Source organism: Elaeis guineensis, chromosome 10 (genome assembly GCF_000442705.2).
Source record: "Elaeis guineensis isolate ETL-2024a chromosome 10, EG11, whole genome shotgun sequence".
In the NCBI taxonomy this organism is placed as follows: domain Eukaryota; kingdom Viridiplantae; phylum Streptophyta; class Magnoliopsida; order Arecales; family Arecaceae; genus Elaeis; species Elaeis guineensis.
The window spans coordinates 26,333,401-26,357,729 of record NC_026002.2 but is presented as its reverse complement, the minus strand read 5'-3'; the positions used below and the strand labels follow the sequence as shown (position 1 = coordinate 26,357,729).

The 24,329-nt window shown below is 37.3% G+C and overlaps 2 protein-coding genes across 4 annotated transcripts; both read left to right on the top strand.

Moving 5' to 3' along the window:
- The first annotated feature begins 357 nt into the window (after positions 1–357).
- On the top strand, positions 358–11,692 carry LOC105059936 (sucrose-phosphatase 2). Its single transcript, XM_010943460.4, has 9 exons — positions 358–496; positions 999–1,084; positions 1,173–1,472; positions 1,587–1,688; positions 1,852–2,046; positions 2,158–2,448; positions 2,804–2,990; positions 11,234–11,280; positions 11,396–11,692. The coding sequence occupies exons 2-9, from the start codon at positions 1,025–1,027 to the stop codon at positions 11,486–11,488; spliced, it is 1,275 nt and encodes a 424-aa protein (XP_010941762.1). The 5' UTR covers positions 358–496; positions 999–1,024; the 3' UTR covers positions 11,489–11,692.
- Positions 11,693–15,644: 3,952 nt separating this feature from the next.
- LOC105059935 (uncharacterized) lies at positions 15,645–21,362 on the top strand. 3 transcript variants are annotated; one of them, XM_010943456.4, is made up of 7 exons: positions 15,645–16,088; positions 19,371–19,428; positions 19,501–19,809; positions 19,890–19,938; positions 20,021–20,115; positions 20,193–20,347; positions 21,029–21,362. In XM_010943456.4, the coding sequence occupies exons 1-7, from the start codon at positions 15,943–15,945 to the stop codon at positions 21,084–21,086; spliced, it is 870 nt and encodes a 289-aa protein (XP_010941758.1). In that variant the 5' UTR covers positions 15,645–15,942; the 3' UTR covers positions 21,087–21,362. The 3 variants fall into 3 exon arrangements, 2 of the variants coding, with proteins under 2 accessions (XP_010941758.1, XP_010941759.1); XR_834345.4 differs by having other exon boundaries at positions 15,658–16,088; positions 20,212–20,347; XM_010943457.4 differs by having other exon boundaries at positions 15,658–16,088; positions 20,223–20,347.
- Positions 21,363–24,329: the final 2,967 nt, after the last annotated feature.

Genomic DNA, 24,329 nt, shown 5'->3' with positions numbered 1-24,329 from the left:
GGGTTTTCGGTTAGTTGGCTGTAGTAGCAACAATAGAATTGTGATCAAGAATTGCTGGGGCCTTAATTCGTTCTAAAAACTTTATATCTTATATTGCATGCACCATGTGACCGTGCATAAATAATGACAGCTGCTCATTTAGATGTATTCTAATATAAGTGCCTGATGAATGGGATCGAACAAGTTTGGCTGCGGTATAGATTCCGGTATCATGCTGCGGCGGTGCCACATCTTGGTATGGTTTTTTTAAAAATTTTTGTGCCACATGGCCCACATCGCTGCCCGGTTTTGTCCTCTACCGCCCCATTTGATATCTTTACGAAAGGAACCGCCCCCATCGAATTTGGATCGAGAATATAACTTCCCTTCCTTGCCGTCGCCATCTCCACATCTATCAGCATCGCGAGGCGGAAACTCACCCGAAAAGCCCTACCTTTAACTCCCGGCGATCAAAATTCCGATCCCTGATCTCCTCGAGCCACACCGAGACTATCTGGTAATCCTTCCACTCCATCTTCTCTACTATCGCCCTTCACTTTTGTTTCTAATTTTGCTATTAATTTACTCGTTTTCTTCCTTTTCCTCAAAACTTAAAGACTGTTTTCTCAATTTCCTTTTGGCTAAATTAACTAGATAAACCAATGATATTCTATTTTTGATCTAAAGATCGGTGGGAGTTCCTTTTTCTGAAGCTAATTCCATTTCTGCTGTTGTTTCTTTTTTTTTTTTTCCGGATATCTGTATGATTTCTCAATTTCTAGAGTGCTTTGCCCTTGTGTATACTTAAAAATAATACAATAACTTTGTAAGCAAATTGATGTGCTCCATGGATACTCCATAATCAGGTTTTCAGAAAATTCGATAGGTTGTTGCTGATCCTCGAAAACCTAATTTTCATGATGAAAAATCCATATATTCTTGTCAACACTCGAGAAACAAATTATGAGAGGAAAAGAAGAACTTTTGGCACTAAAGAATCTAATTGCTGATATCTGCAGGGCTTTGTGTAGTCTTACCAAGAAAAATGAATAGGCTCAACGGTCCTGCCCGTCTCATGATTGTTTCAGATCTTGATCATACGATGGTGCGGTCTGGATTCAGCCTCATCCATTACATGGATTCAATTGTAACGATGCCCATTTGATGTCATTGAAGTTCATTTCTCTTTGCAGGTTGATCATCATGATCCTGAGAATCTCTCACTGCTAAGGTTCAATGCATTGTGGGAATCCCTTTACCGCCACGATTCTCTGTTGGTTTTCTCGACCGGCCGATCACCTACACTTTACAAGCAGCTAAGGAAAGAGAAGCCCATGCTGACACCAGACATAACAATCATGTCGGTTGGTACGGAGATAACATATGGTGAATCAATGGTGCCCGATGATGGCTGGGAGAATGTTTTGAATCAGAAATGGGATCGGAACATTGTCATAGAGGAAACATCAAAGTTTCCCCAACTGTCATTTCAGGTAAAATCATGTAACTGTTTGTTTTTTTATGTTGTTCTTTTGCACTATATTGTCGATGAGCTTGTGATTATGCTAGAATTTGGAGGTTGATTTATTTGAAAAATGTATGTGCAGTCAGAAACAGAGCAACGACCCCACAAGGTTAGCTTTTACGTAGACAAGGCACATGCTCAAGAAGTTGTGAAGTCTCTTTCAGAATGTCTAGAGAAACGCGGGGTAATACTACTTGGGACCGGAAGATGGCAATCTTAATTTATAGCATAAACCCCTTCCTTAGACCAAAGATTTTTTTCCCTTTTTTTCTTTGAAATACTGCAAAATTCCTCTAACTTGACAACTAACTTTTCTTTTTCTTTTCTTCATTTTCCTTGTCAATCAGTTGGATGTGAAAATAATTTACAGTGGTGGAATGGATCTTGACATATTACCTCAAGGTGCCGGCAAAGGACAAGCTCTTGCTTATTTGCTTAAAAAGTTCAAGTCAGATGGCAAACCACCTGTTAATACTCTTGTTTGTGGTGACTCTGGCAATGATGCTGAATTGTTCAGTATTCCAGATGTTTATGGTGTCATGGTGGGTCGTTTGAAAGAAATTTGCTAAATTCTTGAATAGTGTAGAGTCTTCTGCATGAACGGATGTGAGCTAGCATATCAATTTTATAATATGTACCCTCTTAAATTTCAGGTCAAAAATGCCCAAGAGGAGTTGCTACAATGGTACGCAGAAAATGCCAAAAACAACCCTAAGATAATTCATGCAACTGAAAGATGTGCTGCTGGTATTATCCAAGCTGTTGGCCACTTTAAGCTAGGTCCCAATACATCCCCGAGAGATGTTACGGATTTATCATGTTGCAAGACAGACAATGTCAGCCCTGCCTATGAAGTAGTCAAGTTTTACTTGTTGTATGAGAGGTGGCATCGGGCAGAAGTTGAAAAGTCTGAAGAGCATATCCAAAACTTGAAGACTACTTGTGTAAGTATGATAATTATCTAATTTTTTTCTCTCATTTCTTCTTTTTCTCACTGTACTTGTAGTATATGCTTTTCAAGAATTGTCATTTTGTGTTTTCATAAGAAGAATCCTCTCAGATACATCTTTTGATCACCTACTGACCATTTAAGGAGTTGCTATTTTGACTCTTTGATAGCTTTATAAACTTATAAGCTCATTTTTACAACATCCAATGGTTATGGCTACCATATCTGGCTGTCAAACAGAATGCAATTATAGGTTTCTCCAGTGCTTTAAAGTCATGATCTCTCTGGGTATCCCATCTGGCTTTCTGACAATTTGTATAAACTAATTAATGGCTATATGCGTTTGACAGCATCCAACTGGAATAGTTGTTCATCCCTCTGGAGTTGAGCATTCTTTTCAAGAATTCATCAATGCATTTGGATCATGCTATGGTGATAAACAAGGAAAACAGTTCCGAGTGTGGGTTGATAAAGTTTTCACTTCAGAGATCAGTTCAGATGCTTGGCTGGTGAAGTTTGATAAGTGGGAGTTGGCTGGTGAGTTTAAAAATTTAACCGTCATTAATTAAGTTTGTGTTACTTCTGATACCTGTTTCTTTTTCCATCTTTCAACTTTATTTTTGACATATGACTTTTATGAAACTCTCATTTTCCATTTTAAACTATGAAGCTATATGTTTTAATTTTTTGCATAAACTATTCTCAAGCCTTGACTAAATATCTAGCATCATGAACAGGGGTAGATGGAATTTTTGAACGTATTTTGGAAAAGGTGCTTATGTGTTGCAAGTACAAGCAACTATAATTGTCACGCCCCAAATCCGGGACATAACACGGCCATGCTACCGAGGGATGGAACCCACGATAACACGAAGCCAATTCATCATAATCATCTAAAATCCGTCAAATAAAAAGATTCAATTCTATTATTCATCAAATAATCGAACCAATATGGGTTCAGAGCATCTAAATCCAAAAGCAAGTACTAACCCGAATCTCAACATTCATAAATAACTACAAATTCATGATTATAAAATAAATTAAACTTCTGTTGTCAAATTTTTCAGCTTGCTATGCCGATCTTCAAGCTTGGATTCCTTTTGCCGATCCTAACATTATTTCTCTGTTCAAACAAAAAGAAAACAAAAAGAATATGAGCTACACTAGCCCAGTAAGTAGACTTCCGCTTCCTTACCGGATCAAGCATAAGTTTTCTATGATGATGCATCATTTAGCAAATAACAATTATTGCAAAAATAAATATTTCATAGAGCATATAATAAAACAAGTTATAAGCTCATCATGCATGCATAAATCATGTATATTTCACAATTATGAATCGTAAATCATTTTCATCATGTATTCATGTCATGTTTCAAAACATTGCTCAAAGACATTCTTGCTAAGGTCACTATTATACCCGTGACAGGGCCATGTTTCTTAATCGACAAAGTTCTTAATTCATGTGCCAACTTTATACCCGCTGGCAGGGCCATGTTTCGTGTGGATGCTAGCTTCGGATGTCGACCTTCCCGAAAGAATTCATTCATAGCATTCTGAGAGCCTTTGAAATCATTATATCTTTTCTTAAAGCATACATATACATAGATGGAAAAACAATGAAATTCATGTTTCATAATCATGCTATTTTCATAAGACATATTTATGAAATCAATGCTCATAATAAAACATGCTTTTTCATATCACATATGCCGATCCTTATTTTATGAAAAATTATGATTTCATCAATAGCAATTCTTTGCATAAAAACATGATCATTTAAAAAAATAAATAAGGAGCATAGGATCTACTTACCTCGATCATCCAGGACCTTTTAATCTTCCTTAAAAGAATCAGACAGTCCTATTTAAAATATTAAATCATTAATAAATTTTATATTTTTTAATAAAATTACATAATATAAAGAAATGACCGATTTGATAATCAGTCCAATAAATCTCTCCCTTCGGCTCTAACCTGATTTAAGGTCATAGGTCCCTAAAAGTGAAGAAGATAGCCTAATAAGGGATTCATAGGATTTTTTTTTTTAGAGAGAGAAAGTAGAGAGAGAAAGTGGAGAGAGAATCTTCGTATCTTTTAAAAATGGCAATCACGATTGAGATCATCAGAGGTCATATCAAGGTGACTCAATATAGATTAACCATGATTGATATTATCAATTTCGAAAAAGAATCGGATCGGCATCCGATCTACTGCACGAATTTCGGAGCAGTTCCAGATCATCATATTTTCATCTCGAGTTTATCCTAGGGTTTGTGATGTAATCAGAGAGAGAGAATGACCCTAGAGAGATGAAATCTATAATGAGAGAGAAAGGTCTAGAGAGAGAAAATAGGAAGAAATTTTAGAGAGAGAATGTAGAGAGAAGGTAGAGAGAAAAAGTCTAATTCTAGAGAGAGAAAGACTTAAGAGAGAGATGAGAAAAACTTTCTCTCACATATATATATATTATTATTATTTTTTTTATATATTTATATATATATTTTCTTTTTCTTTTTCTTTTTCTTTTTCTTTTTCTTTTTAGAGAGAGACAATAGAGAGAGAGAAAGAGAGGGAAAAAAGAGGGGAGAGAGGAAAATTTTCTCTTTTCTTATTATTATATTTTTCTTTTCTTTTTTTTTTCTTTTCTTTTTCCTTTTTCTTTTTTCTTTTCTTTTCTTTTCTTTTCTTCTTCTTCCCGGGCTTTCATTGGGCCGAAACAGGGGACCTTGAGGTCCCCGTGCCTTGATCGGCCGATCACGGCCATCTCATGGCCGGTGGTGGCCGGCGGCAACGACCGGCTCTCCCGGGTTCGGAGAGACCAGGGCCGGCGGTCGGCGTGACCGTCGGCGCCGGAAAATCATAGGAAAGAGGCGGCGAACAGGGGGTTTTCTTCTCCAACTAAATCCGGCGACACCCGTCGCCGGCCATCGTGCTCACCGGCACGGGAAAGAAGGGAGAGAAGAGAGGGAGAGGAGGGAGACCTTACCACAACCTCCGGTGACCCCCACCGGCGAGAAATCGCGGCGAACACGGGTCGAGGAGTCACGGCTTCAAACGGGAAAATCGGAGAAAATCTCCGGCAATCGACGGCGACTAAAGGGTCTACCCAAAGAGGAGAGAGAGGGGTTTCTTATAGGGTTCATCCTAGGGTCTTTTAATGGCCCTAGGACTCCGATTTTTGATCGGAGAAGAGGAAGACTCCGATCGAGAGTCTTCCTGCTCTGTTTTTTTTTCTTTTCTTTTTTTTTTTTCTTTCGGGTGGGCTTTGAGCTGGTTTTGGGCCTCAATTGGGCCGGATTATCACATTCTACCTCCCTTAAAAAAAATTTCGTCCTCGAAATTTAACATTCCTTCATTTTCAAATAAGTGTGGATATCTCGTCTTCATATCGTCTTCAAGCTCCCAAGTAGCCTCTCTCTCTTCATGATTACTCCAATGAATTTTTACATACGGAATGATACGCCGTCTTAGAACTTGCTCTTTTCGATCAATAATTCGGAGGAAATTTTTTTTTTTTTTTCTAGCATCCATTTATTATCAGTAAAATCCTTCCTTATTTCCAACTAACGTATTTCATAATATCTTTAAATTTAAAAGATTAATATTTCTAATCAATTCAGACCACCACGCTTTTGCTGCGCACTCTGATCTCAACTTACCAAATTATCTAAGTCTATCAAAAATAAAAAATATATCTTTGTATATTAAATCAATCAAAGATAGATCCAACTTTCATATTTCATATACAATTTACGATAAAATTTAAGATTTTCTTGTTATTACTATCTCTTAAACATAGCACATCAAAATTAAATCTTCATTCCCCTTCTATGTTTGAACTTATTACATAAGCTTCATCACTCCTCAAGAATCCAATATGTCTAGAATTAATTTGAGTTAACCTTCGAGTTACCTTATAATCATTTAGATAACTTCCAAACCAACTTTTCTTTGTAAAAAAAATTAACATCAAAATCAGCAAAGTTATCATGTCCTTTATCCATATAGGTTTAGCATTCCAATGTCATCAAATATACCTAACATAATATATCAATACCTCCCACTTCATTCTAGGGTCAACACTTCTCGTACTCAGATCAACCTTGCTAATTGAAATCTAAGATATAACTCATCAATTCTATTATAGACATCATATGCCACTTATGCATAAATTTCATCATAATACCTATTGATTTGAAATCAAATTATTGAATCTTTTCTTTTATATCTATCATGTTCCTCATGATCTTAGCCTCAAATTCACATATCACTAAAGTCACAATCCCGAATAATGATAACATTAAGCTCAAATACCACTTAAGTCATATTCTCTAGTGATCATAACCTAAACTTTATATCATTCTATCACGTCCTTAATGATCATAATCTTAAGCTCTGATGTTATCCATTATACTCCACTCGGTCACATCCTATTGATCATACATAAAGTTTTGATATCACTTTATAATCTCAATGATCTTAAACCTAAGCTCTGATATTAATCTATCATATCCTAATCATTTATATTATTTATATCATAATCTCCAAAGATTATAACCTAAGCTCTGATACCATAAAATGTCACGCCCCAAATCCGGGACATAACACGGCCATGCTACCGAGGGATGGAACCCACGATAACACGAAGCCAATTCATCATAATCATCTAAAATCCGTCAAATAAAAAGATTCAATTCTATTATTCATCAAATAATCGAACCAATATGGGTTCAGAGCATCTAAATCCAAAAGCAAGTACTAACCCGAATCTCAACATTCATAAATAACTACAAATTCATGATTATAAAATAAATTAAACTTCTGTTGTCAAATTTTTCAGCTTGCTATGCCGATCTTCAAGCTTGGATTCCTTTTGCCGATCCTAACATTATTTCTCTGTTCAAACAAAAAGAAAACAAAAAGAATATGAGCTACACTAGCCCAGTAAGTAGACTTCCGCTTCCTTACCGGATCAAGCATAAGTTTTCTATGATGATGTATCATTTAGCAAATAACAATTATTGCAAAAATAAATATTTCATAGAGCATATAATAAAACAAGTTATAAGCTCATCATGCATGCATAAATCATGTATATTTCACAATTATGAATCGTAAATCATTTTCATCATGTATTCATGTCATGTTTCAAAACATTGCTCAAAGACATTCTTGCTAAGGTCACTATTATACCCGTGACAGGGCCATGTTTCTTAATCGACAAAGTTCTTAATTCATGTGCCAACTTTATACCCGCTGGCAGGGCCATGTTTCGTGTGGATGCTAGCTTCGGATGTCGACCTTCCCGAAGGAATTCATTCATAGCCATCTGAGAGCCTTTGAAATCATTATATCTTTTCTTAAAGCATACATATACATAGATGGAAAAACAATGAAATTCATGTTTCATAATCATGCTATTTTCATAAGACATATTTATGAAATCAATGCTCATAATAAAACATGCTTTTTCATATCACATATGCCGATCCTTATTTTATGAAAAATTATGATTTCATCAATAGCAATTCTTTGCATAAAAACATGATCATTTAAAAAAATAAATAAGGAGCATAGGATCTACTTACCTCGATCATCCAGGACCTTTTAATCTTCCTTAAAAGAATCAGACAGTCCTATTTAAAATATTAAATCATTAATAAATTTTATATTTTTTAATAAAATTACATAATATAAAGAAATGATCGATTTGATAATCAGTCCAATAAATCTCTCCCTTCGGCTCTAACCTGATTTAAGGTCATAGGTCCCTAAAAGTGAAGAAGATAGCCTAATAAGGGATTCATAGGATTTTTTTTTTAGAGAGAGAAAGTAGAGAGAGAAAGTGGAGAGAGAATCTTCGTATCTTTTAAAAATGGCAATCACGATTGAGATCATCAGAGGTCATATCAAGGTGACTCAATATAGATTAACCATGATTGATATTATCAATTTCGAAAAAGAATCGGATCGGGATCCGATCTACTGCACGAATTTCGGAGCAGTTCCAGATCATCATATTTTCATCTCGAGTTTATCCTAGGGTTTGTGATGTAATCAGAGAGAGAGAATGACCCTAGAGAGATGAAATCTATAATGAGAGAGAAAGGTCTAGAGAGAGAAAATAGGAAGAAATTTTAGAGAGAGAATGTAGAGAGAAGGTAGAGAGAAAAAGTCTAATTCTAGAGAGAGAAAGACTTAAGAGAGAGATGAGAAAAACTTTCTCTCACATATATATATATTATTATTATTATTTTTTTATATATTTATATATATATTTTCTTTTTCTTTTTCTTTTTCTTTTTCTTTTTAGAGAGAGACAATAGAGAGAGAGAAAGAGAGGGAAAAAAGAGGGGAGAGAGGAAAATTTTCTCTTTTCTTATTATTATATTTTTCTTTTCTTTTTTTTTTCTTTTCTTTTTCCTTTTTCTTTTTTCTTTTCTTTTCTTTTCTTTTCTTCTTCTTCCCGGGCTTTCATTGGGCCGAAACAGGGGACCTTGAGGTCCCCGTGCCTTGATCGGCCGATCACGGCCATCTCATGGCCGGTGGTGGCCGGCGGCAACGACCGGCTCTCCCGGGTTCGGAGAGACCAGGGCCGGCGGTCGGCGTGACCGTCGGCGCCGGAAAATCATAGGAAAGAGGCGGCGAACAGGGGGTTTTCTTCTCCAACTAAATCCGGCGACACCCGTCGCCGGCCATCGTGCTCACCGGCACGGGAAAGAAGGGAGAGAAGAGAGGGAGAGGAGGGAGACCTTACCACAACCTCCGGTGACCCCCACCGGCGAGAAATCGCGGCGAACACGGGTCGAGGAGTCACGGCTTCAAACGGGAAAATCGGAGAAAATCTCCGGCAATCGACGGCGACTAAAGGGTCTACCCAAAGAGGAGAGAGAGGGGTTTCTTATAGGGTTCATCCTAGGGTCTTTTAATGGCCCTAGGACTCCGATTTTTGATCGGAGAAGAGGAAGACTCCGATCGAGAGTCTTCCTGCTCTGTTTTTTTTTCTTTCTTTTTTTTTTTTTCTTTCGGGTGGGCTTTGAGCTGGTTTTGGGCCTCAATTGGGCCGGATTATCACAATAATCATTCCCTTAAAATCAGTCTTTCATCGCTGAGTTGTATATTTATGCTCTAGAAGCAGGCTTATTCAATTTTTAATTCCTATTGGGAGGTAATTACATTTTTCTGTCACCTATGATAGGCATAAAACAACATAATGCATAATGTATGTAGTAAGAAAAGAAGATATCATTTTATAAGGGATAAAACTAGGAATAGTAGTCAGGTTTGCTCATGGAATTTTTTTAGTATAAAATTGAATTCCACAAGACTCAATATAATTGATGGATCGCTCTAAACCAAAGCCCATCCAATATATGCAAGACAAAATTAAAGAAGTAAAAGTAATGAGTTATATAAAATCTAAGATACATATTTGCTAGAGAAATTAATAGGAGTGTGGGGAGGCAGTGAGGGAATTTATGTAGTAGGTAGGTGGAGATCATGTTTTGGTGTTGAGGGAAGTGAATTGTAGTGAGTTTGCATAGAATTTGGTGCCTGCTATATTTTAGTGTTGTTGGAAGAGAAAAGGTCCATGTGGAGAGATCCAATGACTTCTATGATATTTGTGCCATGGATAGTTTTAGGACACATGGGACGATGTGTAATTTTTGGCTTTACGAGTTGGATGCTGATAACAAACCAATGGCTTTGCGAACAATTATTATTATTTGAATGAGCATGAAAAAGGCAGACATTTCATTCATAAGGAGGAGATGATCTAAAGAGTCCTGGTATCAAGTTACCTGCTTGATAACATGACTTAATGAGCAACAAGTATTTATGCTGTTTTTCTTTTCATTCTTCAGGCACTCTACTAATCTTCATGTGCATGTCGCTGTATACAAGCATGTCAGCATGCATGCACATATGCATTAATATATGCTTGGGCATGCTTGCATGTGCATTTGGCTCTTGGTGTGTGTGCTGGTGCTTGCATGCACCTATGCATGTGTTTTGCTGTCGTGGGGGTGGAGCAAATGTTCTTTCTTCCCTTATTTCTTTCTCATAGTGGTGGAGGATGGACGTGGGGCTAATTTGAGTATTCATCTTTAGGGTGCTAGGCCTTTTTGAGAGTTGTGCTCTTCTTGAAGTTCAAAAAGTTTTGTTGGCTTTAAAAGGCAATTGTGTTCATGATCTGAATGATTTCTTTGTGCCTCTGTTGACGTATACCTTTCTATGGTGGTTAGAAGTATGTATAAGTATACTACCTTCTATAGGCTGAAATTAAAAGGTGCAAGCTTTTGCCCTTTGTACATAAAGTGGGACTAATTTGCATTGTGATACAGTAGCCTTCCTGATTTTGGAAGGTTAACACAGATTAGTCATCATTTGAAATCCACTGCTGAAAAATACTGCAAGCATACAAATACAATGCAAGGAAGCACATCTACTGGAGTGTGGCCTACAGAGTTGAATTTTGAAAGAAACAGCAAGAGCTTTAGATGGTGAGATCAGTTAAAAGCTAAAGGGAAAAAATTTAGGAGTTATATGACTCAGCAATGTGAACATGCTGTATTGTACATTTTTCCAGTTGGTACAGAAGTTGGTAGTAGCCATTGCCAATCTAAGGCAGCTTTTAACAGTGGTGCCATTCTATTGCTTTGCTTAAAGGGTTATTGGAGAATGCTGCTGTTCTATCTGTTCCATTTCTCCTTTTTTTTTTTCCCCCTTTTTTTCCATGGAGACATGCCTCATCATTGCTGGTCTTTTTGTTGCAGATGAAGGGCGGCAATGTTGTTTGACTAGTGTTCTTCTGAAATCAAAGGTAAACCGATTGCAAGAATGATTTCTTACTCTTATATACTGTGCTTTATAATGTGTTCTCATTTTGGCATGTTGTGCTTCTATATCTGAGATGTCTGATTTGCATTATTTGCCAGCCTGAAAATCCGGGTGGCTTTGTCTGGGTGCATGTCCATCAGACATGGCTTGAAGGATATGTGGCGAATGATCAACGTGCCTGGGTCTTGTAGGTCATGCATTTTTCCCAATAACTGCCAGAGAATTTTATCTGTTTAACCTATAATAATTATGGACTAGAATAGTGCTCTATTTTTGAGCCATTTTGTCCAGTCATGCTGTGTTGGAGCTGTTCAGAGAACGTTTTAATATTTCTTCAGTTTGTGGATGTAAAACTGCTCTTGCAGTCTTATATTTTCTGAGGAGTTCTGTGAGAATGGTGTTAACAGTACCATCTTGATTGTTTTACATCACTGTTTGAGATGGCGTATTTTAAGGATGGTTTGAGGACAGATTCTTGTGTGCCATATATGGCTAACAATCTAAATTTTTAAAATATCAGAAATTTGATGGGGATTCTGAGTTTTAGAAGGACCAAAACTTTTCATTGTTTATTGTGATGGTGCTTTGTATTTTTTCACTGCACAATGGACCCAAACTTGCAGCAGTTCAAGTATATATTTTTGTATATAAACGGTTGCCATCCTCAACCAGCAAACTTGATTAGATTCAGAGCTGATGGCTTCCCATATGTAAATCTGGTATTCCTGTAACAATTGATAAATTCAATAAAGGCTTGATGCAAATGCAGTTTCTTAAGAAGGATTTTTTTTCTTTCATTTTCTCTTTTTGTGTCAGACTTGGAGTCTCCTGTTTCTGTTACATTCTTTTCTTTTCTTTTCTTTTCTTTTTTTTTTTTTTTTTTTTTTGAAGCTTGTCACATTTTGCATGTTAAATATTCAAGATAAATGTTGATTCCCCCCCTTTCCAATTTATTGAGTTAACAAACTTTAAAACAGTGCAAGGCGAGCTAGAATTCAGGTCATTGGTAATAGCTCTCAGCAATTTTACCATCTGAACTGGCATGTCAGCATTAAATCAGTGGTGCGAGATGTGGAAAAAAATGATGCTGCCTATTATGCACTGGTAGTTTCCAAATTTTTGATGCAGGTTAGTGGTCATATCAAGGTACCATCTAATGACTAAAAAAAATGTGCACGGTGATTATTCTTCTTAAACTTAATTCTTTTGGTTAAGTCCAAAAATATATAAGCTTGAGCTTAATTCTTTAGGTTTACCTTAATCTGTTAGAAATAGCTTGAGTCCAGAATACTCTTATCTTCTTTCTGCATCTGTTGTTGTTTCTTTCACCCCCTTGCTTTATGACCAAGGATTGAACATTTTGTGTGGTTTCATGTCAGTTTTCTGTATTCTTTGGTTGCATGTATATATTTTTGAAGCTTTATCTTTTTCTTTTATTTTTTTTTCTTTTTTTGGGTGCATGGTTAGAATTCTTTTCATTGCAATTGGTAAATTTTAGTTTATGTCAATGTTTTCATAATCGGATCGGACCGGTCAGGTCCACCGGTCGATCAGGGATCAGTTTTATTCTTGGAGCGGAACTTGGGTTGGATCCGGTTGATCTTCAACCTGTAAAAGATTGGTGAATCGGTTGGCCCGTGATGAACCAGTCGGATGATAGGTTAATCATTTGTGGATAAAAAACCACCGAGGGTATTCTGGATCGGTGCCGACTCTTCATTTTCGACGTGTCTTCAGAGTCCACCACACCTATCTAAACCCACCGCCTTTCCTCCCAGAGCCTCAGCTCCTCTCTCAAACCCACCTTCTTGCCTTCCTCTCTCTCCATAGGCGATCTTGTGGGAGAATTGGATGAAGAATCCAAGCTTGCAAGAGCCTTCTTCTCAGAGTCTCTGTAGCAAGCCCTCAGTCTACTCCTTCGGTAGAAACCATTTCGACTGGTTTAGAAATCCCCTCCAAATAAAGGCTTGGGTGTACAATGAGTAGAGGCTTGGGTGTACAACGAGTACAGAGCCGCCGGTGTCTTGCAGTTCAGCAAGGGGGTCTGGGTCCTAGAGGTGAAGTGGGTCCTAGAGGTGAAGGAAGATCAAGTCCTCGTCAAGGTGGTAGCTGCCGCTCTCAACCCGATGGATTTCCAGAGGAGGGGAAATTCAAAGCAACTGCTTCCCCTCTTCCGATGAGTTTCACTTTTTATCTTTCAATCTTTGTCTCGGTTTACTCTGGTCATTTTTGTTTTCCTCTTTTTGGATTTTTGTCCATAGGTTTATGGCTTCAAATACTTTGTTTTTCCTATATGCAAAGAGTACTTCTTTATCAAGCTCTATTTTTTATAAAAAATATAGAAGTAGGATCAGATATCAACATTCTTACTGATACTGTCTCTATATAATATATTGTAATATTTAGTATGTCCATCAACAATCATTACCGCAGATAAAAGTGGAAGCCTGATGTTTCCAAGAAGAAAACTACAAGAAAAACATGTATATAAATCTTACCTTCTGTATTTCTTTTAATGGAGGAATGATTTGTTATTTCCTTATATAAGATTTCCTTAATACCACCCCTTTTAGATTTTTAGTGAGGAGAGAGATGAATGTTTATTTATTTATTTATTTATTTATTTTACTTTGGTGATTGGGATGACTTACACAATTGCACCCTCCTCCCCCTCTTCCTCACCCTCCTCGACCATGTCATGCTGATGTCATGGGTCAATGGATCGGGCCAGTCAGTTGACCCGGTTGACCCCTTACATTTTTTTCATTTTGGTTTGATATCCGGTCTGATTCTGAAAACATTGGTTTATGCTTTAATTAGGAGGTAAGCTTGCATGACCTCACAAGAACAATAAAGGGACAATCAAAAGAGTTCGAACTTTCCATGGTTCAGTTGTTGCCAATGGCTTGTCAGAATTTCCTGGCCAATGACTCCAGTTGTATGATACTTGGTCTGACCATAGGAGTCGGGGTGTCAATGGAGGTAGATAACCTGCTCATTCAATTCGAATCTCGCTGGAAACATATGGATTGAGTATGAAGAATGAATAAGATAAGCAATTTGATGGGATTTGGGTTCTAAAAATTAGAATCCAAGTCTTACTGGGTTGAGGGTTGGGTTTGGGCCGCTTGCACGTAAAAAGCTAAAATCCAACTTGATTATATATATATATATATATATAGAGAGAGAGAGAGAGAGAGATCATTGTCAAAAATGGGGAAGAAGAGGACAGTGGGTCACGGTTTTGAATCCTACCGTTTCTTTTTTTAAAAAAATAAAAAATACTTGAGGGTAGGATATTAATCCAGGAATATCTTGTAGGAATTAGGCCTATTGGCCATGTTCTAAGCACCTGCTAAATCGTCAACCTAAATCCCTACTTGTTTGGGTTCTTGGCTTAAATCCTAGCTTGGTGGTCTTCTTTTTCCTTTTCCACATGTTCAGGCTAGGGTGGTGTTGGGTTGATATGGCATGCTCAAATAAACTCCCAATCTACCAATCTAATAAGAAATTCAGCCTAAAGTTTGCTAGGTTACCGAGACAAGCCCTAAAATTTTCCCTTTTGTCTCCCTCATGCTCCTTTCTCAGAAGAGTGTATTGAATCATTTTTTCATTTCTACATAGAATAGAGAGTTGAGCAAAGAAAAGGCATCGATGATTTGATATCTGCATTCTTTTTAGAGTTCACCTTCATTTTTTCATTTCTACATAGAATAGAGAGTTGAGCAAAGAAAAGGCATCGATGATTTGATATCTGCACTCTTTTTAGAGTTGACCTAGTATAGTTTCCAATTTGACCAATGTTGGCCCTATCCAGAAATAGGAGAAAAACTAGAAGACAATTTGGATAGCATGTTTACCAAACAGTGGTTTATTAAGAGTCCATTTGGATAATCTAGTAGGATTTGGGCTGAATTTCTATTTGGATTAGTGGGCTGCAAAGTCCATTTAACCATGGTTCCTATCAGCCCAACAAGCATGCTGCTTCTCCCCTCCTCCCAGGTTGGAATCCTAGAGGAAGATAAAACGATCTCCATTGGTTCTATTCTTCTTGTAGACTGGAAGATCCACAAGTTAAGATTTAGGCTGAAACTTTGGCAAATCTTTATAAGATACGAAGATAGATGAGTAAAACAAGATCTAAATACGAAGAAATTATTAGATGGACCCAGGCCTATGGACCGAGCCAATAGCCACTCGCCACATTATCCCTCCTTGTATTTAAACTCTTCAAGATCGAAACAAGGGCGAAAGTCGACATCAGCTCAACAACCCTCCCCACTCCTCCAAGCTTGAATCCCAGAAGGAAGACAAAAAGATCCTCATGAGTCTTGTTCTTCTCATAGACCAACAGGCGCACGGCCAGACGAGGATATTCTTGCAAAACAAGCCCTTTAAAAGTTCATTTTCCTTCGGATTTTGGGCAGAACTTCATGCATGACGTGGTGGCCTACGGCGTCCCTGCGTGGACTCGGGCGGCGTTGTTGCGCCCAGCCTCGTGTACAGTACCAGGCCCAGGCAATGGGGTGGGGTCGTGTCCTGATAATCACGTGCGTTTCACGTGCCCCTCATCGGTCGCGGAATTCCGTCCGCTAGGGATATTCAAATTTGGGACGACGTCCCTGCTACGGTCCCGACGCGCGGAATGGAATCGAGAGGGAAAGGAGGCGGAGTCGGTTTAAGGGTTACCGAGATCGAAACAGCTGCCGATGGCTTGGGAAGATCGGAAATCTTTCACATAGTCAAGGAGATCCTCGGTTTCGTCCTCTACATGCACCACCAGATCCCTTCGTAAGCCCTAATTTTGGCTCTATTTTTTGTTGGATTGCTGGGTTGTGGGATTTTGGAAGTCTTAATCCTTTTGAGGGACGTTAGAGAAAAAAAGAAATAAAAAAGAGAGTTTTTGTTGATCTATTGATGCTGAAAGTGTGTTTGGTGAAAACGTTTCTATACATCACAAATCAAAGAAAAGTGACAGGCTTAATCAAAATTGTGCATCGTATCCCCTTGCTGGTACGAATGTCGAGACCAGCATGCCTTATCTCTCATGATTTATTTTCTGGATAGACGAGAATTTCGACTTTGGTTTCTTTCTCAATTTTAAACCCTTATGGTGGCTTGAATCTGTTGTTTATCTGGGAACTTGGAATTTGTTCTCTAACTTCTCCACCACTTGAGATGTATCTTTCTTTCAGCGTTTTCTGCAATTTCCAGGAAGTTCCTGGATTCTTTATCTTATTGAGATTTTCGGGTTCATTGTACCAGAAAAGGGGAAAAAAAATTAAAGCAAGAAAAAAGAACTTTCAAAGGCCTTCCTGAAGATTAAATCCTCAGGAACAATGCAAGAAACAATCTGAGACACTAAATTAGAACAATATCTCCACATGCTAGTGGATGTCCTAATCAACATAATGGAAATTTTATATTCCAAATCCTACATAAACAATTGTGAAAAGGGAAATTGAGGAATAAGTAAACACATATTCTCTAAATTTAGTTGTAGTCACCTTCTTGCACATGCATACTGTGCTGAGATGGGAATCAGACACATTACGGTCACATAAAACTTGACATGGCTTAGGCTTGTTCCCATCTTTACATCAAATTGGCAACTAAGCTGTTAAGATGCAAAATTCTTGATGTTACCCTTATCAATGATGTTCCTATATGTGTTTCCATATTAGTTCAGGGCAGTATCATAAACGCTTTGTCCGCCACCAGTTTTATCGAAGTCTCAACCTATATAACTACCAGACACTGCTGATACCCTATTTTGTCTTATTCTCCAGGAGTTTCTTGAGGCTTTCCTTTCTTATCTTCTATATATTTTACTTCTTGCAAAGTTTCTTGTAAGGCATGCTGCAATGGTATTGCCCCATCATTCTTCCACAAAACCTGTTGCTTGATTGGTTTCTTTGCCAAAGCACCATGGAGGAACTCTTCTGACTATATTCAATTTCTGATGATTAAATTACTTGAACTGATGCCTTAGCTGGTCACACTGGGCATCATCATATTGCATTTCTTGCATAGTGTGCTTGATGATAAGTGAGAGAATCAAAATGTGTGTGTGTGTTTTTGTGTATCTGAGGATGACTTGGTAAGGAAGAGGTGCTTGCATTAGTGTTGGAGGATTAGAGTTTGGGAAAAGGAGAGGAAGACCTAAACCATCATACATGAATGTTATAAGACTCATTATACCAGGGCCCTTAATATTATAGGAGTTGAATGCAAAGAAGGATTCATATAACAAAACCCGAAAAATGAGGACAGAGCTTGTAGTTGCAGATTGATGGTTGTTATATGTTGTTTATTGGTTCAACTGATATAATGTGTATGGTTGTTTGCTTCTGGAACATATATTTCAGACTTAAGATGAATATGCAACATGTCATTCCTAATTTCATACTTGAGAAAGGAATAATTTGAACAAAGTCATTTAAATTTGGCATATCTAATTGCTTAAATATCTAGCCTTTGATAACTCAAATGGGGTAGGGTTCTTTTTTTTAGTTGTCAATATACTAAAGTTTATGGAGTCAAAAACAGTTATGATATCCACCAATATGGCATATGCAATAATGGGGAATCAATATATTTTCCTTGCTGGTTTCCTAAACCTATATAAGTGAGTAAGCTACAAATTTCTGGTCTTCTTATCTAAGATTTTTATGAGAGGTGGGATCTTGAATGCTTGCTGAGTTTTTGGAGAATTCTGTACCCTATATTTTAATAACTCAATTATAAGGTGAGGACTAATTTTGAAACCAACAAGTTTGATTTAGATCCTTGAGCAGGGATGCTTGGGAGTATGTTAGAAACTTGGAAACCGGAAGTATAATATACAGACTATGGTTTTGACGTAAAGAATCCGAGTAAAGATTCATGTATTGATTTTTCTTCTTTTTTTTTTTTTTCTTTTGTATATTCCCCCTCTTACTCTTCTTTTTTCTTTTTTTTTTTTAAAAAAAAACATCCTTCCATAACTTGGGTCTGATTTGTTTAAGTTTTCCTGCTTCATTTTGAAGAACATCTTCATCTGAATTTTAGGCTGCTTTTGAAGGTTTTTAATTTCAAAATCAGGACTCTTTTTTTTTTTTAATTCAAAATTTTTGAATTAGATTTCATATTTTATATGAGGAAAGGGTTGTAAAGGGCAGCTCTTGGCACAAAGATAATGATACTCCATTGTGATTTGGGAGTCACAAGTTGGAACATGGAAACAGCCTCTTGACATGTGGGGGTAAGGCTGCATACATTAGACTCTTCCCAGACTTTGCAGCGGCAAGAGGCTTGTGCATTGGGATACCCTTTATTTTTTATGTGAGGCAAGGATTGAAGTGCTAGTTTGTACCAGTCCTCACTGGTTGTATCGTAGAACATTGCTATTTGATATGCCCCTTGGTACCATATCATATCAACATATTATAGTTGGTGTAGCCTTTATTTTGATGGCATCCAATGCCATGTTGGTACCTAACAGATGCAGGTGCCAGTACCATTCCAGTACTTGAGCTCTGGATAAGAGGTGTTTGTCTGTGAGATGTAAAATGATCAAAATCGGAAAGACAGAAAATGATAAGATGGGAGAAAATTCTGTAAGAGTAGAATCTCTGATTCTATTATATTTGAGAACTTTTGGATTAGCACCACATAGCCAAACATATAAATCTGTAAAAACATAATTTGTTATTTCAAATTTAAAAAGCACATAACTTTATGAATTGTTATGATCTTTAATTATGTCCAAACATGCATATCTTTTCTAACATATAAAAGATGTTATTCAAATAAAACTTGGCAATTTTTGAAAGAATAGTAAAATTTTTATTAATATGCAATCTTTAGATATCACCAGCAAATCAGCAACCAAAGTATAAAAGTTCCTTGAAAGCCTCATTTATGCTCTGCAAGATTGTTAAAGAGCTTTTTAATGTTAGCAAGCATGAAATTCTTCATCTATTTGAATTTGTATTCGCCATAGTTATTCTTGTTGCCTTTCACAGAAATGCAATAATTAAATTTGAATATGAATTGAAATATTTTATAATGTTCCTGCTGTCCCCTTTACAGGATTTTGCAGCACCTTGAAAATGAATATGATACTCTAAAGGAAGAGCATAAAAGCTTGGTATGTTAACAATCTCTCAGAATTAAAATTTTTGGGATGTAATATTCTGATCATAATATTGTCCGGTTTCAGGAAGAGACAGTTTTAAAACCTATAGAATCGAAGCCGTCTTTTCAGAGGAAGCATAACTTGAGAAAAAGAGAGGTGAAACAGGGAATCAAGAGGCTGGAAAAATTGATGAATTCCATTTCTAGTTTACTTTCTGCTCTTCAAGGGGCACTGGATGAAATGCCTAACATCCAGGGAGTTACTATGGTTCTTGGAGCAAGTCCTCTACGACCTCAACATGTTTACCAGATGTTATTTTTCCATGGGAAATTTGATTATGGAAGTGCAAAGGACAGCACTAAGAGTAAAGTTGCTGAAGCTCTTTCAAGAAAGGTTAATTTCTCTTACTGCCATATTCTTTGTTCCCTCATGGGAAATGGTTTCCCCTTCTGTTAACTTTGAACTATGAACAGGCTATTCGAGCCCTAATATCAAGTGGTGCAGGGAGTTCTTCCTATGCAGGTTTTTTTGTTGATATGCCATTTTTATTTCTATGCAAAAGATTAATCAAACTCTGTTTTGAAAAGTTCTAAATTATTTACAGGCCCATCTAAATTGTTCTTGCTGGTCAAAAGTACAAGTACCTTCAACTTACCCCTGCATTTCCTGCCCAAGCGTGATTTCCATTACAGCAAGAAGGTATTATTGTTTACTAGACAATTTCTTGTGTTCTAGCATTTCTATGCTCACGTTCTCCTGCAGCTGTGCATCTATAGAACTTTCCTCATTTTGTAGCAACACTACAGATTGCACCATTCAACTTGAATATAAAGTGTAAGATTCCAGATCGAGTCATCAATGATTCACAACATACTTCAAAGGTTGCAAGTTCCTCTTGCCTCTCAGATTCCACTCTGAATGATGTCATCTGGTACTTAATCTCATTTGTGACTTTCAATTATTGTTGCATGATCTACATGTGTTTGTGTAGTCTGAGAATATTTTTTCCTTCCAGCAACTTGGCCCAAAACAAAGAGAGGACAGGCCTATTTGTACTTTAGAAGCATTCTTTTATTTATGATAATAGAATGAATTTACATACTTTTTAGGATACCAAAGGCAAAAGAAATTTGATGTCTTTCGTGTATAAACTTTCTCATCAGATGTGGGTGCATCTTTGCAGTTTTAAACTCAGGTCGAAGTTTAGGCTCTCAAAGCACAGGAAACAATGATGCTATAACTTCTTTTGGTAGAAACCAACTAACCTGTCTTTGCAGGCAATCCTATCTGTATCCATCTATTGCAGGTTAGGCTGAGATGATGTTTGAATAGAGGCAAAATCTAATTTCAAAAAATTAGAATCTAGGCATGATACAAGTTGTATCTTACAGTTGTCAAGTTCTCTTGTTAGACTAGTTTATTATTACCTTGTTGCTCTAAAGAATAAATATAAATAATTTCAACTATTGGAGATTGGATGTTGAAAAAGAACTTCATTAGTCAGGTATATATACATATTTTGTTCAACTGTCCAGTGACACAATTTACATCACCTGCTCCATTCAAATATTACTCAAGCATAAATATTAACTTGTTTTGATTCTTATCCCAGGTTCCAGTGCAGACATATAATTAAGGGTTTGGCTTCTAAGACCCCAATAGAATGTTGAGACGTCAGAATCCACATGTCATATCAGATTGTTGGTGTGTTGCTTCTGTTCCTTTCCAGTTTTCCTCTTAACTACTTTTGGATGAGTTAAAAGAAGCAACCATAAAACTATCAATTCTCCAAATAGAGGTTTGTGCTTCTGTGCGTGTTCTTCTGGGGTACAAAGGATTTGATGCAGCATTTTGTCGTGATTGAGAGTTTCATTCTCTGGTGTATCATTGCCTTACATATGTAGAAGGATTGAGCCATTAAAGGATTGCCATTATCCTTGGGATTATGTAATTGCTTGTTTTGAAGTAGGGACAGCATACCACATAAGCTTCTTATCATGTTAGTCGCTATATAGCTTGATTCATCTCTTATCCTCATTAGCTTAATTCCTTTATTCTATTAGTGATTTAAAGTCAGATGCACCAAAAACAAGAAAGACAGCAGTAGTACAAACTCCATCCAAAGGAGTTCAGATCCTCTCCAAAGAGGAGAGCAAGTGATCAGGTTAAGAAAGGAAAATTAAAACTAATTGACTGTACCGGCGAATATGTATGAGGTGAATCTATGAATTAGGAGGTGTACAAATCAGGTGGAAGGTTATTCAAGGCATAGGTAGGTTTCAGGTGTTGCTCCGTTTCTATAAGTTGCTGTCAAGTATTAAATTCCATTTTGTAACTAATCAGTAGTCACCATGGATTCCATTGAAGTTTTCTCCTCTCCGTATGTTATTGAATGTGATGACATGTTTTACTTCTCAAGCTGTCCACCAAGGAATGCCAGGTTCTGCTTGGGTTTTTCTTCCCACATTAGTTTGTGATCTGGTGTCAGTGCTGCATAGATTCTCTGATTGTCTTCTAAAGGATGCTCCAAGGATCACATTGTCTTATGTAATGTTCTATTTAGGTGAGACCACACTAATCTATATTGAACTAGATTGAGGTAAAAGGCCATCCATTGTGCATCTTCTCAAGTCCTGATATGCATGCCCGAGGTCAAGTGGTCCAAGACTCAGAAATACAGGACCAATTTTGATCTCAAATGGTGCACTGTACCTATCAGTACAGTAAGTAGACAGGGAAGCGCTGGAAGCCATAAGATGAACAATTTCAATGTAGTTTCTAGCGGCAGCTAATGGATTTTTTTTTTTTTTTTCTTTGAAGAAACCCTTGTTGGAAAATTGACCATGTTCTATAGCATTCTAGTTCTCTCTCTTAAACCCAATCTTCATAATCTCAACTCCATTCTTAGGCCTCTTCCATCTATTGTAGGTGAAATGCAAACTCATATCTTCCATGTTTTCGATGCTGGCCCCCTACCTCCTCTTTGGATGCGAATTGCCTCTGTTCTATGTTCTAATGATTTTGCATTTGTACTGATGCTGGTTTCAAGTTAGAGTCATATGTGATCAATGGTACTATGCCATTCTGTTTGCATTTAAATCCTTGCTTTAAGAAGTTTTGCTAAACTATACCAGTCATTTTGGAACTCTCATTAGTTGGCCACACAATTATCTATTAATGAAGCCTTAATTCAAAATTTCTTCATACGATCATCAAGTATTATTTAAGCTTTAATAAAAAATAAATTTTAAATTGTAAATCAGGTTGTCACTAGACGACTCGCTTTTGAGAAGCACATCAAGATTATGCCATTGGGAAATGCCAAGAGAGCATGGTTGGACCATTGATGTTGGTAGAGTAGTTTACCAACAGTGATCATATATAGAGAGAAGGGGAGCCAATCACATTGGAATGGAAGAGAGAGGAGAGATTTTTAAGGAGGAAGGGGGAGTCTATCAAATTTGGAAGTCATCATGCAGGAAAGTAGAGAGAAAAAGGGATAGAGAAACCCCACTGATATACCATCACGGTGGTAGCCTGGGTGGAATGGGTCTTGGCATCTTTTCCTTGCATCGCAGGTCTGAGCCTGCGAGAGTCGTTTAAATGAGGGGATTAATTTCTCCGATGCCTGTGCGGGGAGGGAAAGATATGGTATCTGATCCTCCGTGTGTTGAGGTGGGGTTGGGAGGCTGTACTCGTCTGATCCATTTGGACATGGTGGAGAAGGGCTGAGCCATCTTTGTTGTCGCCCCATAACGAATATTTTCCAGCGAGATGGGGGCCCTCATGGTCACACTCAGAGGGGGTTGTTATGTTGGTCACCCCCATTCTTATTTTATTACCAAAAAAAAAAAACCCTGCTGATATCAATGCCTATTGCTAGAAATTGGCATCAGTTTGCTTATTTGGTGTATTTTAACCCAATATGATCATATTGTAACTACTAACAATGTGCAATTGAGAAGAAAAGGGGACAAGAGGTCATGGTGGCTCAAAGATTAACAGAGAGAGGATAGCAACCTAAAGTAGAGAGGAGGAAAAAGAGAAGGCAACAGAAAAAAGGGGAGGGAACGGAGCTATGTAGAAATTAGATACATAGAGAAATTCAAAAGGAGAGAGAGAAGTTATGAAATAAAGGGAGGCAAAGAGTAGGACCCGAAGAAGAAGACAAGAGGAGGGAGTGGGGTAAGAGCCATTCAAGAAGGGGCCAACATAGGCCTTGCAATGCGGAGAGGCTTGGGGTGGGGGGTATATTAGAGAGAAAAAGAAGGGGAAAGAAAGAAAGAGAAGGGAGGGTACCCTTGGTCAAGATAAGGATGTGTGAGAAGAGAAGGGAGGAAGACTAGGGAGTGGCAAGGATGGGGAACCTTTGGTCAAGTTAGGCCGGAAGGGTCCAAAAGGGTGAAAATAGTATATATGAAAAATTCCTCCATAGAGAGGGAGAAAGAGAGAGAATGAGAGATAGAATGATGGAGGAGAGAGAAGGAAGTCCAGTGGCTTGTCAATGATTAGATCTAGTCGACGATTGGCTAGATCCAATCATCAAAAATATCAGAGATTGGGATAGAGGGAGGAAGAGAAGAAGAGAGGGAGAAAGAAAAAGAGGAAGAATGGAGGAGGGGTTTGGTGGCCGACCTCAGCCAACCAATTGTTAGAGAGGATGAGTGGAAGCCTTCTCAGAGAGATTTTATGAGATTGGTTCTTTTCAATATGGATATTTTTAATTTTTTTTATATTTTATTATGCTATTTTAATTAGGTACATGATAGTTGGTATCAGAGGTAAACGTTTGTGTGATATGAATAATTGATTTCGTAGAGAAAAGAAAGTTTGATTACTTTATTATAGATTAATTATTTATTAAAACATATGATAATGATAATAATATAATAAATTATTTTTATTATTATATT

What these genes read in the sequence shown, in the direction of transcription:
- LOC105059935 (XM_010943456.4), top strand. Translation starts at nt 15,943, where the DNA reads ATGGAATCGAGAGGGAAAGGAGGCGGAGTCGGTTTAAGGGTTACCGAG. An exon ending in ATGCACCACCAGATCCCTTC is followed by an intron (nt 16,089 to 19,370) that starts GTAAGCCCTAAT and finishes TCCCCTTTACAG; the next exon opens with GATTTTGCAGCACCTTGAAA. An exon ending in CTGAAGCTCTTTCAAGAAAG is followed by an intron (nt 19,810 to 19,889) that starts GTTAATTTCTCT and finishes AACTATGAACAG; the next exon opens with GCTATTCGAGCCCTAATATC.
- LOC105059936 (XM_010943460.4), top strand. Translation starts at nt 1,025, where the DNA reads ATGAATAGGCTCAACGGTCCTGCCCGTCTCATGATTGTTTCAGATCTT. An exon ending in AATGTCTAGAGAAACGCGGG is followed by an intron (nt 1,689 to 1,851) that starts GTAATACTACTT and finishes CTTGTCAATCAG; the next exon opens with TTGGATGTGAAAATAATTTA. An exon ending in AAAACTTGAAGACTACTTGT is followed by an intron (nt 2,449 to 2,803) that starts GTAAGTATGATA and finishes TGCGTTTGACAG; the next exon opens with CATCCAACTGGAATAGTTGT.